Raw genomic sequence first — 16,249 nt, 5'->3', positions numbered from 1 at the left:
CATAGCAGTAGTTTAATCAAAGCCAGTTTGAAAACAATTTACAACAAAGCTGATTTCCCCACCTGATTTAATGCCAGAATCCTCCTCCTCATCAAGTCTGGCTTTGAAAAACATGTTTTTCCCGAGATTGTCTTGGTCAACAAGAATTGTAGCGTGGAGGTCATCTGCATTTTTGCATGCTCTCTTTGTTTGCGACGCTTGTAGATGATGAAACGTGTCATTCTTCAATGGGCTCCCTATATTTCTTTTCATTGGCATGTTCAAGGAGAAATTAATAAGAAAAACTGGAATGCAAAATTAAAACCACCAAATAATATAAAAAAGTGCCCCTTCGAAATCTAAATTGTTAAAACATTCCAAAATCAAGAGCCCATTCTAACGTTTGGCAATGTGATGCATATATCCATTCCTGAAATGATACGCATCTCTGAAGCGTCCCAATGAGTCTCAAAAAAACATTTAAACAATTTGTCAACTATGTGTGTTGCTTTTCCTCTTTCCTCAGAAACAAATGCTCACAAAATAAACCTGTAGCATGACGGAAACTCTAATAAGAACCGTTCAAATATCACATTCATCCTGGAAAAGTTCATTAATCCAAGAATGGGCAAGATAACACCTTCCAGTCTTAATTAAAGCTCTGCTCTCTCTGAAATGGTGCGTCACAGAGGTGAGTGCCTTAAGGCCATTTATCTTATTTACAGAAGACTGGCAATGGATTCTGGGATTTAATGATTAACCAAGAGGGATATCATCTCCTTGAAATATGGTGTTGGTCGCCAGTCAGCCTCCTCAATGCTACTTTGCCTTTCATTTACATGCTTTCATACACTACATTCAGAACATTTGGTTTTTACTGGTTTTATTTGGGACAGTGAGGTTCCTAGTTTTAAAAAGCCATGTCAAATAAGTAGAACATTGTGAAATAGCCATATAAACACAAATAATGGACAATAAAAGAATATTAGGTTTTAGGTTTTGTTGTGGAACAGTTTGACCGTAAACACCCCACAACATGCTGATATTTTGTGACAATATGCCTCATTATTGCAGAAATTGAACAGTATATATATATATAATTTTCAGAACAAAACGTTTAAATTTTTACATTTTAATATTAGTAACTAGGTCCTGGTCCTGCTTCAGAAAAAAATATTTGCATATTGCATATAATTGAAAATCTACTATACAAGTCACTGATATAAAGACAACCTACCTGTGTGACGATAACTAGCCTTGGGCTCCCTTACGTTTCGTTTGTTGAAATATGTAGTCGATTCCTTATTGGCCCACAAACGCAGCGTTTTGCAGCACGTGTCAAGGCCGAGCGATTTTCAGAAAACATGATGCGCGCTCGGATAATCTTGTCAGACGAGAAGGTAAAAGACAACTCAGTTTATAAATCCTACAGACAAAATCTTTGAATATAACACATTACTTATTCATGGCTTCGGCATTCAATCAAAAAGTACTTTTGAAAAAAAAAAAAACCTTCTTATAATCCGTCAGCTCGACAGATTCTACAGGTCGCTGTTGTGTCATGCAGAGAATACTGATTAAACGATTAATAAATTATGAAAAACTAATGTCTATGTAAGTGTTTTACTAATAGAGTGTTTGTATTAACGTATAAAGAACTGCAGTCGTCAGGTTTTGCTCGCTACAGTCTAGTGCTTTTATATTTATGTGACATGATCATGCAGTTCAGAAATTAATAAAATAATCAGTTTACAATAACATATGATATTATTGCAGGTACATAAATTAACGTATATGTGTTGTATAAATGCTGTTTTATTAGGGTGTTGAACTCCATCCCAAGCTGTGGCAGACGTGCTCGGTGCCTTAACATTTACCTCGACTTCATGGTTAGATTGGATTCATATGCCTTAAGAGTCGAATGGAGAGGTAAGGATTTGACTTATATCATGTTATATAGGGTAATTGATGTTTCTTGAGTCATGTGCACAGCTATATTAATGTACAGATGCATCTCAGTAAGTTAGAATATCGTGGAAAAGTTCATTTATTTAATTAATTTAACTCAAATTGTGAAACTAATGTTTTAAATAAATCTAATGCTCACAGACTGAAGTAGCTTAAGTCTTTGGTTGTTTTAATTGTGATGATTTTGGCTCACATTTAACAAAAACCCACCAATTCATTATCAACTAATTAAGCCCCTTTTACACTGCACTTCCGACCCGGCATATTGCCGGAACATTGCCGGGTCGCCTTCTGTGTGAAAGCAACCACGTCCCGGGATTGATTCTGGCATTGAACCCGGGTCGGGGACCTAGTAACATTGCCGGGTTCAACCCGGGACGAGCGCTGTGTGAACAAAAGCCAGATCTAATAACGTATCGAAGTGATGACGCGCGACTCTTTTACCGGCTGTTTTGAAGGAAGATCAATGTTCGCTATGAAAAAATATGTGCAAACTCTAATGAAGCAGAGATCAGTTTGTTCCTCACTTTCCGCGCTGACACTGAGATCGTTCGCTTGCTTCAGTGAAAGTATAACATGCCTAACGTTGTCGACTCGTACATTACACGTCACGCCCTGATGTCACGTGTCGTTACGGGACCTTTACGGGTTGTGTGTGAAAGCACGCATATATTCCGGGTAATCACTGGCAGTGTGAAAGTGCAAAATCTAGCGACTCGGGAACAATTGCCGGAACACTTTACCCGTGTATTTGCCGGAATGGCAGTGTGAAAGGGGCTTTAGTATATGGTGACATGCCAATCAGCTAATCAACTCTAAACACCTGCAAAGGTTTCCGAGCCTTCAAAAAGGTTTCTCAGTTTGGTTCACTAGGCTACACAATCATGGGGAAGACTGCTGATCTGACAGAAGACAATCATTGACACCCTTCACAGGGAGGGTAAGCCACAAACATTCAGTGCCAGAGAAGCTGGCTGTTCACAGAGTGCTGTATCCGAACATGTTAAGAGAAAGCTGAGTGGAAGGAAAAAGTGTGCACAACCAAGTGAGAGAACCGCAGCCTTATGAGGATTGTCAAGCAAAATCGATTCAAGAACTTCAATGAACTTCACAAGGAATGCGCTGAGGCTGGGGACAAGGCATCAAGAGCCATCACACAGAAGTGTCAAGGAATTTGCTGAACCACAGACAAAGTCAGAAATGTCTTACCTGGGCTAAGGAGAAGAAGAACTGGACTCCAAAGTCCTCTTTTCAGATGAGAGCAAGTTTTGTATTTAATTTGAAAACCAAGGTTCTAGAGTCTGGAGGAAGGGTGGAGAAGCTCATAGCCCAAGTTGTTTGAAGTCCAGTGTTAAGTTTCCACAGTCTGTGATGATTTGGGGTGCAATGTCATCTGCTGGTGTTGGTCCATTGTGTTTTTTGAAATCCAAAGTCACTGCATCCGTTTAACAAATTTTGGAGCACTTTGTGCTTCCTTCTGCTGACCAGCTTTTTGAAGATGCTGATTTCTTTTTCCAGCAGGGTTTAGCACCTGCCCACACTGCCAAAAGCACCAAAAGTTGGTTAAATGACCATGGTGTCGGTGTGCTTGACTGGCCAGCAAACTCACCAGACCTGAACCCCATAGAGAATCAGATGAGAATGAAAATGCAGATGAGCTTAAGGCCACTGTCAAAGAAACCTGGGCTTCCATACCACCTCAGCAGTGCCACAAACTGATCACCTCCATGCCACGCCAAATTGAGGCAGTAATTAAAGCAAAAGGAGCCCCTATCAAGTATTGAGTACAAGTACAGGAAATTAATATACTTTCCTGAAGGCCAACAATTCACTAAAAATCTTCTTATTTTTTATTGGTTTTATTGGTCTTATGAAGTATTCTAATTTGGTGGTGATTTGGTGGGTTTTTGTTAAATGTTAGTCAAAATCATCACAATTATTAAAAACAAAGACTTTAAAATACTTCAGTCTGTGTTAGGGATGGGATGGTATGAAAATTTAATATCACGATTATAGTGACTAAAATTATCACGATTATCAATATTATCACGGTTTTGTTGAAACGAGATGAAAGTGTTCAAAAATAGTTGATGCTCACACTGAAAACATTTCAGCAAGTTTTATATTTAATAATCAACAAACAACTAATAAAACAAGCAACTCTATGCACTTAATTTAAAGAAAGATTAAATTCTGTGGCATTTCCTTCCTTACAATGAAAAGTGTAGAAGCATAGAAAAGTCACTGACTTTCGCCATTCCTTCTCGAAAAAAAACAAATAAACATTGTGCGCTGCGCTTGCATCAGACTGTTACTGGCTGGACATGATTTAATAGCGAGTTATTAAAACCGCGATAATCAAACACGGTTTTAATGATAATTCATTTTTAAACGATATTACTAACCTTCAGCACATTTTATCACGGTTATCGATAAAACCGGTTATCGTCCCATCCCTAGTCTGTGTGCATTAAGTTTATTTAGTACACAAGTTTTACAATTTGAGTTGAATTACTGAAATAAATGAACTTTTCCACAACATTCTAATTTGAAACATTCTAACACCTGTAGTTTTTCGTACCAGATGATGTGCTGTAGTACTGCTGTGCTGTCTTAATATATACAAAAAGTTTATATATATGATCATTGGCTTTATCTAATATTAATTTTTAAGGGGGTGTGACCCTAACAAGCCCCATACTGTACCATATACTCCCACTTGTTCTTTCGTTAAAATCTAAAAAGGCAGAAAGCACAGTCAATTATTTGTATAATTTTAATTAAATTGTATTTATTTAATCAAATTATGTTAAATAAATACAATGGAATTTTGATGCAAGATTAAAAAAACGTATGCTGAAAAAAGTCAGAACAGTCGCATTCCTTGATCAAACAGGATCAAGTTATTTCATTTTTAAGATAAAATAATCATTTTAAAAAATCGATACGTGGCCTTTGAAAATCGATTTTGAATTGACTACCTTTTAAAATAACGATTAATCGAAAAATCTATTTTTTTTTTTACCCAGCCCTATTTACTAGTCAGATGGACATTTTCAGGTACATGAAACTAGCTATGATGGACAAACACATGACAGTATGATTGAAATTTTAAAATGTAAAAAAAATAAATAAATAATAAAATAAATAAAACACGTTTATTCTGTGGCACCTAAAAAAATAATTTGGTGCCTACGTTCTTTTTTCCAATGGCTCCTTACTTTATTTTTTTGTTTGAAGGCCTGCAAAAAGGAGATTCGAACCCAGGTCGATTGTGTCAAAATGAGTATGACAAATATTTTACCATCTGCGCCACTGAAGCTGATGCTTTTCGACTGACTTTTAGGTTAGTGAGCGGAGTTAGAGTCAATATTGGCCTCTGCCAACAAGGTGGCTATTAGCACTTTGTGTAAATAGTCACTCCAAATATTTTGTAATTTTTTTACTGAGTAATCTATTTGTCTGCATTTACAATGCATCTATTGTGACTTGCCATATTTTTGTCCTGTGCCAGTGTCACAATATTCAGATGAGATTCAGAGTGAATCACGCATTTATGTGTAGATATAATTTTAAAATCACTAAAAAGCTGTCAATCATCTCAGTTCGCGATCTCAGAACATTCCAATAAAATGAAGTTCTCTACACGGTATAATGAATCTTTAACACACATTGTGTTGTTGTTTGCTAATGAGAGAGGATTTGTGAGAGCGAGCATAATTCATACACTGGCGTTGTGAGTGGATTCTGACTTTTTTTTTGCTAAATCTGATTAGCCAATAATGTTGTATCATTGCAGTATCAACTGAGGGTGCTCTTGGTTTCATTTCAGTGTGCTTATATTTAAAATTGACTGTGAAATTTTTTTTTACCCATGTTTTAATTTTTTTTACGAGACCCTCGGTTGAGTACCCTTGTATTAAGTTATTTACTATACAGTGTTTCCCTTTGTTTGTAGATGTTTGTGACAAACCATTGATGTTTGAGTAGCTAGAGAAAGACACCATAACTACTTAAATCTTACTAGAATTCAGTGGAAAAAATTACTTCATTGTAGTGTAAATATTGATAAAAAATAAATTAAGAGATTAATCAAATGCAGCCTGATATATGTCTTATTTCATAGCAATATATTTGTATTTGATTCTAAGCAGATGGGTTTTATGAGTATGTAGTGCAAACATAACATTGTGATGCTCACAAAATAATTAAAATCAATGCAAACCACTGATAACCAATATTCTATATGTGTGCAGTGCTCTGCCAATAAATGATTGGCTTTGCATTGGGTTTTCATTCAAACAAATGTGACCAGACTGTGCTGTTGTTTTAAGCACTACCAAACGTCATTTTCATGCTGGTCTTTGTTGAAAGAATGCTCAAGACTTGTTAATGACATTTTAATTTCTTCACTGATTTCTTACTTTAGTTGTCGCATTGTCTGTTGTTGTATTTGCTGTACACATGCAGCTGAATTGAGCAATTACCGTAACTTTGTAAACATAAAACATATTCCAGCACAGTATATGAATCTGTGCCAGATTTTATTCCCCTGCTTTGTGAAATAATTTCTTCTTTTGAGAATGGCTTAAAATAATTATGCATCTTATATAGGAATTGTTGAACAGGCATCTTAATTTGTTAGCATATGATTAGAGATTGACCGATATGGGTTTTTCTATAGCCGATGCTGATGTTTAGAGGTCAGGGTCAGCCGATGGCCGATATGTGCTGCCGATTTTTAGGGCAGATATCTTGAAGTTTTCCCCTTCATTTGCATGCAAAAATGTCACACTAATAATAAGTGGATGCACAACATTTCTAAACTTATCATTTATTGAGTACTGACTTTAACCATCTCTCGAATCTTAATTTTGTGCACTGCACGGTATTAAAATAAAAAATGTATCCAAAGTTAACCAAACAAAATCAATAAACTGACGAAGTATTAAATATATAAAACAGGTAATATATATATATATACATGTCAATCATTTACATAAAAGTTTTAGAGCATTTATCAAGTAGAATTTTTCAAGTTTGTTGGAACATAAATGTAAACTTAAATATACATTTAAATAAATACAATTTTAAAAATAAAAATCTGAAAAATATAAAAAAATAAATATATAAAAAATAAATAACAGTAGTGCTGCAAACACTAGCAACCAGTAACATTTGTGTTTGGTATAAATGACACAGAACATCTAAAGTGCATTCTAATTTCAAACTTACATCGCAGTCTGTTCATTATTAAAATAAAGTACAGTCAACCAAACATTTAAAAGGTTACACTGGTCAGTTTAAATAGACCGTAGTATACCGGTCCACTCTGCTGTTATGCCAAGGATGTTTTTGCTCATGTGAAGAGGATGATCTTTATCGTCTAGTTTACATTAAATAAATAAAAAATATTATAGTTTAACATTCAGATACATTGCGAATATGGAAACATTTGGATATGTGCAGAACGAGACGTGAGCAATAACTTCCAAATACATCTAGTCAAACCCGTGCTCGCTCGTCCTCGTATGGATCGGATAATTTTTCGGATCAGCAAAAAAAAAAAAAAGGCCAAGACAAATAAACATACGTTTTGTCTTTTTTTATTAAAATTAAATTATTAAATTAAAATATATGAAATCAACTTAAAGTGCACATAATATCTTCTTTTTAACATAATAGCCGACTTCTGATCTTCCAGTGTGCTGTGATGAAGTGAGCAGTTATCATCACAGAGCTCTCCGTCCCCCTGGACGTCCCTTCTGTCCTGAGCGCTACAGAGAATGCTCGGGATAGTTCATCCACAACTGTTTTCTTCTCCTGTTCATAAAGATCTGGCACAATATTTTCACTCTAACCTCTTTCCTCATCATTATATCTGACAGGGAATCCAAAATGAACCGGCCGTTCAAGCTCCTCCGTTCCTCCGCTCACCATGATCACTGAGTGTGGACTAAACATGCGCAACTTTTCTTTTTCATAAATCAATCCACGGGTCACGTGTGTGCCGAACCGAAGATATTGATCCGAACGGATCACGGATCAATGATGATCCGTTGCACCACTACTATAGTGTCATTTGAAAACATTGCAGATGCGTTTTAAAATACAACAACGAGCACCACGAAACCATTTAAAGAGGCGCATTCAGCGGTCTCCTTGACGAGAAACAGTCAACAAAGTAAAATGATCTCCAACGTATGGCGCGCTCTCTTCATTTTATCAAATGATCATAATCACATCTATTCATTTTACAGTCCTGCTACTAGCATTTTATTCAGACTAAAACCCCTTTAATTCGGGTGAGAAAGCTTTTTTTCCAAGTGGCTTTTGCACATAATAATAATACCGCTGCAGACGCATTTTGCAGCATTTAAGTAATTAATTGATCATTAATTTAAACAACGATCGATCATGGAAATTATCGAATATTGACATCCCTAAATACAAATGAGTTGGATGGAAAACTGGTTATTGTCTGCATCAAACCATGCTTCCGAACAAATTTCATTCACCGTTCTGGGCAGCTCCAGGACAGCTGTCTCTCCGAGCACGGTGCTGTCTGTGAGCGGGGCGGAGTAACGTCAGAGACCGTTTACTTTGGTAACGTCACGCTGCAGTGTTTGTTAGAGCTGCCAACTTCTCCACCCCATTTACAGAGTGAAATTCTCTGACTACCTTTATCTCAAAGGACCGCTGTTGAATCTTCCAAAAGTTTTGGCTTGGGGTGCTTCACATGCAGTGACAGCAGCAGCACTTTCCACCGCACCAATAACACGGGGCTGCCCGCCGACGTGCCTGACTTTAAATCGGCGCTACTAAACACGGATATCGGCCGATGCCGATATATTAAAAAATGACAAATATCGGCCCGATATATCGGCCAACCGATATATCGGTCAACCTCTACATATATGTGTTGAATGCTGTCATTTTAATGTTCTGCTGTGGTTCACTGTGCTTGTCATAAAACCATTCTCCCAGTATAATAAGGCCTATTTTCCTTTGATTCTGCTGAATTTGACCTTGCCACATAGCAAATGCCCATCCCAGGATGGCATTGTAATAATACTACTGCAATTTTGTGAAAACATGAGACATCTGTCATTTACCTGCTCACAGATTTAAAGTGCATGTTTTATACATTTTACAACATTGATAACAAGATTCTTTTGTATTTTAGGGCAAAAGAGGAGTCAAAGCTCCCGGCTCCATGTGTTTTGTGGCCTGTAGAGCTGAAGCTGACTCACATTGACTGCAGCCCTGAGGACACACTGGTACACTTTCAGGGCCAATATATGACCATCTGTGAACTGGACTACAACATTCTTCAAGTTGAAATTCAAAATGCTGTGAAATCGAAAGTTTTTGTTAAAGTTGGAGAACTTTGTTTGGTAGAAGATGCTGTGTCTGGTCGCTGGTTCAGAGGAAGAGTCCAAAACATCCAGAAGGATTTGTTCCATGTGTTTTTGCTGGACCATGGAGATGTGTTGAGTGTTGGGCCTACCCGTTTGTCCTGTATATCTGACACACTGCTTATGCTTCCACCAAAGATTGTCTGCGGTTTCTTTGCTAACATACTGCCAGTCCAGAACCGATGGGACAGTTTGACAGAGAGTTATTTCTCTTCCTTGATAGGCAGTCAGATTAAAGGATATATCCATACCCGTCTGCCGTACCATGTCCTCTTACTTGAAGTTCCAGACATTAATTGTGACTTGTTAAAACTGAGGCTTGGGAGACATGTGGACACTAGTACATTTCTGCTACTAGTTGAGATGCTTATTGGGGAACCGATTCCACAAAGCAATGAATCTGTCCCAGATCTCTTGATTGAAAACCAAATGGGGCAAGAATGTTGCCTCAAATCCTCAAGCCTGCTGGGCTTTGAAGAGTTTCTGTCACTTAATGGCCCAAAGCTGAAAGTTGGTCAAAAAGTAAGAGTTGTTGTGGCCGCAGCCGTGAACACTGGATTATTCTACTGTCGACTGTCATCCATGAGCAAGGACCTACAAGAAATGTCAAACAAATTGGCACTTGCATGTGAATCAGGCTGTGGTTCCCTAAACAGTAAACCTCTTGAAAATCTCGGCTTGCTCTGTGCAGTCAAAGGGAAAGATGAAAAATGGCACAGAGGATTTGTGCAATGTCTCCCTCTCAACTCTCAGGTCCAAGTTGTGTTTGTCGACAGTGGCTATTGTGAATCAGTGAAAGTTGAAAACATCCTTCAGCTACCATCAGAATTCCTCTCAACACCGATCATGGCATTCCCATGTTCACTTTCAAGCTTGGAAGAACAAGAAGAGACCATTAAAAACCAACAACTAGAGCTTCTCAAGACTGGGTTGCTGGGAAAGGCATTGGAGGTTGAAATCGATGACTTTCAGAAAGATCAGAACTTCTACTTGGTTACATTGAGCACCGCTGAGAAGCACTCAGAGGAGCAAGCTGAAGTTAAACCACTTGAAAGTGAAGTGTTTGGCAGCAATTCCAACTTTGTCCAAAATGTACTTGAAAAGATGTATGCAACAGAGACGAAAGCAGTCCAGACTTCTGATACAGTTCCTAGTCAAGCAATACCTGACGGTTCTCTTTTTGAGGGTTATGTGGTGCATGTCCAGAGTCCAAAACATTTCTGGATTAGGACAAAAGAACAAAATCCTGATTTTGAAACCATGACTGAAGAAATCAAAGATTACTTCAACAAACTACAGTTGAATGAGGAGATTTTTGAAAACCCAGTTCCTGGTGAACTTTGCTGTGCAATGTTTGAAAAAGACATGCATTACTACAGGGCCCTTATAGTAGATACTCTGAAAGAAGGAGCTGAGGTGTTTTTCATTGACTTCGGAAACACTGAAAAGGTGCCAAGCATGTTACTTAAGAAGCTTCCTGTAAAGTTTGCCATTCAACCAGAATTTGCACTGAAATGTGCTTTAGCACATGTCGCTCCCATTGAGGACATCTGGACAACCACAGCATCTGACTTCTTTAGGCAAGTCACATCAGACAAAACTTTGATGGTTCACGTGATTCACAGGAAAAATGGCAACTATGTTGTTGATCTTTTTGAGAGAGGAGCTGAAAGTAATACTAGCATTGCAACCATCATGACAACAGCAAAAATGGCCCTGGATTGGAGATACAACCCAGCTTTGGCGTCTATTAAAATGGAGCCATCATGTAAAGATAAGGGAAATGGTCTGAGCAAGAAAAAAAATAGAAAGGACTGTCATGTGGTGACCTTTCACAAATTCACATCTTCTAGGCCCAATCCATATCATGTGAAACCAAAGTATGAACAACAGAATGATGCTGAAAGATGTACTGCCAGTGAGACAACTAAACCGAAGGTTGTTCCTGCGGACACTTTCAAACCGATACATTTCAAACCTGGATCTGAATTAAGTGTCATTATCTCACACATAACTTCTCCATCTGATTTTTGGTGCCAAAATGAAAGCACAAAAGTTGATCTGGACAAATTGATGGAAGAGATGCAGGTGTTTTACCAAAAACACACAATTGCATTCAAGTCGCCTACAGTATGCTGTGCTGTAAAGTCTCCAAAGGACGACCGATGGCATAGAGCATGCATGTTAGAAGAAAAATACAACAAACTGTTTTTGATGTTGGTTGACTTTGGCATAATTATCCAGGAAAATATGCAAAATATCCAAGCTCTTGCACCACAGTTCTTTAAACTTCATGAACAAGCATTTCGATGCACTTTGAACTTAACTGAACCTGTTGGAGGAAGCTCTTGGAGTGCTGAGGCATGCAATTTGTTTAGGGATTTTGTGTCTGAGGGTTCGCCCCATATATGCAGAATTCATTCCCACCTTTATGAGCAAGGAAAAGGTCTCCTCTATGTGGTCACTATTCATACGCCTATTCAACAGGCCACCACATACCTCGTAGAGAAAGGCGTTGCAGAGGAAATGCAAACTCAGAAGCAGCTAATCTCATCAATCCAGCCCCGCTCCTTCGTTTACTCTTCTTTCAACATAAGTTCTGGAAGCGAAGAACTGGTGTATGTTACTCAAGTTTCCAGTCCTTGGGAAATCTATTTCCAGCTTGACAGGAATACAGAGATCGTTGATACGCTGATGGAGAGAGTTGCCGAAGAAAGTCACCTCTTGACTGCGACATCTGGGGACTGCAGTGGTAATGTTTGCCTTGCCAAATATATCTGTGACGGCAAATGGTACAGGGCTCTGACGCATCCTGTTCAATCCCATCAGCATGTGAGTGTGTTCTTTGTTGATTATGGTGATCTGCAAATTTCTGAGAAAACAAATGTTATGCCGATTCCCGCAACTGCAGTTGACTTACTGATGACACCAATGCAGGCTCTGAGATGCAGTCTTTCGAATGTTCCAGAGGGGGAACATTTGCCCGAAGTCAAAACGTGGCTCGAGACTGAAATCCTCAACAAATCCTTCCGTGCCGAGTTTGTTTCAAGGGACAAAAATGGACATTTCGTTTGTGATCTTTATGATGGAAATGTGCATGTCAATGAAAAAGTCAAAGAACTCATGTCAACTCAGGGTCTGGAAGAACATGATTCGGCTGTCAGCAGACCTGATTCTCACAAAGTGGATGTTGACATTTCAAACAGTAAAGTGAGCTCCAAAGCAAGGGGACGTGGTAAAATCAAACAGGTTGATAACCAAACTCCAAAACCCACAAAATCTCCTATAGCAGAAAGCAAAGGACCAATAAAAGCAAAAAGGCAGGACACGCCCTGCTCTCTTAAAGTGGTGCCGCCTCATCAGAGCTTACCAAATCTTTGTGATCTTCCTGCTGTCAAAATGGAACCAGGTTCTAAAGGCGTGTGCTTCATCTCTCATTGCAATTCTGTTAGAAGCTTCTTTGTCCAGATGGAAGATGATGAACCAAACATCCTTCAGATGGGTGAGGAACTTAACAGCACTGTCTTCAAGGACAACATGAAAAATGTAGAAACAGAAGTAAAAGTAGGGGACCTCATTGTGGCTGAGTATGAAGAAGACTTGGCTTTGTACAGAGCTGTTGTCACCAGCGCATCAAACTGTGGCCACTTAGCCGTCGAGTTTATTGATTACGGCAATACTGCAACTGTAGACAGGAAGAATGTTCACATGCTAACCAATATGTTTTTGTCTCTGCCCAGATTGAGCACTCCATGCACACTTGCGAAACCTTATTCTTTTGAAAACAATGACTCTTTTATGAAGGTAGTAATTGGTAAACCTTTAATGGTTGAGTTCATTAGAAAGCTTGGAAATTCATGGGAAGTGAGGATCGAGATTGTTGAGGATGGTCATGTGCATGGGGAATCAAAGTATGATGGTGATCAAAGCAAAGATGTAAATTTGAGAAGTCAAGACAAATTTCCAAAAGCCTTCCAGAGCAACAACCAAACAGACTCTTACATCCACAAGGCTGAAGCAGTAAAAATCTTCCAGCAAAAGACCATGCCAAACACACAACAACGCAGATGTGAATTTGAAAACAGTCCAACAGTCGCAACAGAACAAATAAAGAAAGCAGTCACTTTCTTACCGAAAAGAAAAAGAACAAGAACAAGAAAGAGAAAGTTTCACTTCCAACCACCATGTGCAACAAGAATTTCAGTGGCAAAAAATTCAAGTATGTTGCTAAAAAATGAAACCTCTAAGTCACCATTTAGCGTTGCTCTGCAAGATGTGAAAGACAACGAGTCAGTGAAAAGTCCTGATAAGTCCCATGACCATCCTCTCTTCCAAGACATGTCTTCAAAGAGCAGCTGGGATCGACCACAGATTCTATTCCAGGCCCCTGTCCAAATGAACTTTGAATATAAAGGATTTGCGGCAGCCGTCACAACCCCATCTGAATTTTACGTAGTTCTTGAAGACCTGCTTTTGATTGTAGATACAGTCTCTGTCATTCTTGAGAACCTTCCTGAAGAGTTGGCACCATTACCAGAGGTTCATTTTGTTCCTGGTGCGAGCTGTTTGGTGAAATCGGCAGAGAAGAAAAAATGGTGCAGGGCAGAGATTGTGCAGTGTGATTCCACATCGGTGCTCATGAACTTGGTTGACTATGGCCAGTATGTCGTTCTGTCTCGACAGGATGTCGGCCAGCTAAAAAAACTTCCAGAGGAGCTCAGTAGATTACCTAAAGTCACCTACCATTGTTTACTGAGGGGAGTTAAGCCCAGAGACCAGGACTGGTCTGATGATGCCATCGTTTTCTTCCAGAACTGTATGTGTCATAGCAACCTTCAGATACGTTTCAGACAGCATGCTTCTGAAACACAGTGGGAGGTCGACGTTGTCACTGGAAAACAAAATCTTGCAAAAGAGTTAGTAGATGCTGTTCATGCTGTGTATATCGATAATATGCTTGGAATCAGGTTTCAGCAAGAGCAAGGACATAACGGGGAATCTAAACAACACATCTCCAGCAGTGTGGATGTTTTATCCATGACAACTGAGCACACAAGCGAAGCCGAATGTTCTCAGCCACTCTTTTCAAAGGATCAGAAGTCATCTCAAGATTCTGTTGGGGAGCAAAATACATACCCTATGAACAGCAGTGAAGATCTCGGACCTGTAGAGAGGGCAATGCTTGGTACATCAGGTATCAAACACTGTGAGTGAGAATAGTGATGATCTATTGTATTAATTTAACTTTCTTTTCTGTCTTTATGGTCTACAGTACATAGCCTGCCGGCCAAATGTTTGGACACACCTGCTCAATTCTTAATTATGGGTTAAATATTGAATGAAGATCATTTTTTGACGGTTACAGTGTTTTCAACATTTCTTTGGTTTTAAATAGTTTAACAGGATAATAGAAGTTTTTTTTTTTTTTTTTTTTTTTGCAGATATAGTTTTCTTTAAGTTCAAATTTTATAATAAATTGTTTTAAATCAATTAAATAAATATGCAATTTTTTTTTACTGCATATTATTGTCATTTTGTAATATATAAGGCAGATAAATGATAAAATTACATTTATTTGGCGTTAAATGTGCCACATGCCATCCTGCTCTCTTAAGATATCGTTGCTGAAAAAATAAAACGAACACAATATCAGTTAACTTCTGCTTATAGTTTATGAACTCTATGGTATAGAAACTGTTGACTATACTAGAAAACAAAATGTTGTATTTTTGTAGTGCTTTGTCATATTAAAACAGCATAGTACGGTGTCGTTACTATCTGAGCCAGATTTAACGTTTGGTGATAGTGCCACCTACTGGTTGTAGTTCATATAAAAAATCTATTTGGTCATAAGGATTAAAATGATTCAAGAAATTATTTCTTAATTTCTTCTCTAAACATAAATTCAAGTGTGTCCACTTGACTTCTGACTGGTAGTGTTTAATGAAGACCTTGATTCATACTATTAATCAGTTTCTTTCTAAAACCTTTAAGTGGTCTAATCTATGCATGAATAATTTCTGAATTTCACTGTTCAGCTTGTCACCCCATGAATAATTCATATAGACAAAGTCTTTACAATATTCAGGTATTTAAAAAAAATAGTCTCATAATATTCATCAGTGGTTGATGTAACCAGGAATTGTAGACTACCTTTGAACTAATTTAAAGCTTTACCTGTTTCAGTCACATTTTCTTACTTTTATATTTCAAGTAATTAATTTGTGGCTTACAGTTTTATTTTTTGTTTTTTTATCTTAGGTGAGCTGATGTGAGACGGCCTATGCTTCGTAAGTATGAACATTTAGATTAATTTCCTGTATACTGATTATGTAGGTAAACAATTTTTTTTTCAATTGGTTTATTTCAGAACAGAGATGCTGGCGAGTTACGCTTGGCATTGCACTTAAAGAACAGTTCAGCTTTGGAATGACTGGATTTAATTGTTTATTTCTTTGTTTCAGTAATGTTGTTCTAGAAGTGTGTTTGGTAGAAATTTAACTTTTTTTTTTTTTAATTGAGTACAATTTATATTGTTCAGTCATAATCGTCGCAGTAAGATCTTAAAATCGTAAGATTTTTAAACTTGGCACTATTTAATTTTTGATGAAAAAATGTAGTTTTAGAAGTGAAGACTGGATTTCCAGCTTTTGGCAGGTCTTATGTATCTATAAATGGACGTGTGACTGATGAAATATACAGTCAGTATATTGATGGCTGTGTTGGCTATGATGCCTTTAAGTTTTGAACAGCAAAAGTTTATTTAGTAATTATAAGAACTGACATTTGACCTCTGTTTGATTGTTAACAGTGTTGTTTTTTTGTTTGCGAAAATGTTAATATTTCTAGTTCTGTTGGAACACGCAATAAAAAGAGAATCTACA

General features: G+C 37.8%; 2 protein-coding genes across 4 annotated transcripts in view; one reads left to right on the top strand and one right to left on the bottom strand.

Moving 5' to 3' along the window:
* The window catches only part of rfx6 (regulatory factor X, 6), a 16,799-nt gene extending 15,452 nt beyond the window's left edge, over positions 1–1,347 (bottom strand). The window contains exons 1-2 of one of the 3 annotated variants that reach the window (XM_059512266.1): positions 1,217–1,347; positions 63–244 (exon numbers count right to left, since the gene is read on the bottom strand). In XM_059512266.1, the coding sequence (XP_059368249.1) occupies positions 63–114 (52 nt within the window). In that variant the 5' untranslated portion in view covers positions 115–244; positions 1,217–1,347. Of the gene's footprint in view, positions 1–62; positions 656–1,216 lie in introns of those variants that run through there. The other 2 variants (XM_059512265.1, XM_059512264.1) reach the window with 2 other exon arrangements.
* Positions 1,314–16,249, top strand: tdrd15 (tudor domain containing 15). The gene is made up of 5 exons (XM_059512262.1): positions 1,314–1,379; positions 1,802–1,908; positions 9,134–14,571; positions 15,627–15,655; positions 15,736–16,249. Exons 2-4 carry the CDS (start codon positions 1,901–1,903, stop codon positions 15,638–15,640), a joined length of 5,460 nt encoding a protein of 1,819 aa, XP_059368245.1. The 5' UTR covers positions 1,314–1,379; positions 1,802–1,900; the 3' UTR covers positions 15,641–15,655; positions 15,736–16,249.

Source organism: Carassius carassius, chromosome 27 (genome assembly GCF_963082965.1).
Source record: "Carassius carassius chromosome 27, fCarCar2.1, whole genome shotgun sequence".
Lineage (NCBI taxonomy): Eukaryota > Metazoa > Chordata > Actinopteri > Cypriniformes > Cyprinidae > Carassius > Carassius carassius.
This window is presented reverse-complemented; position numbering and strand designations above follow the sequence as displayed.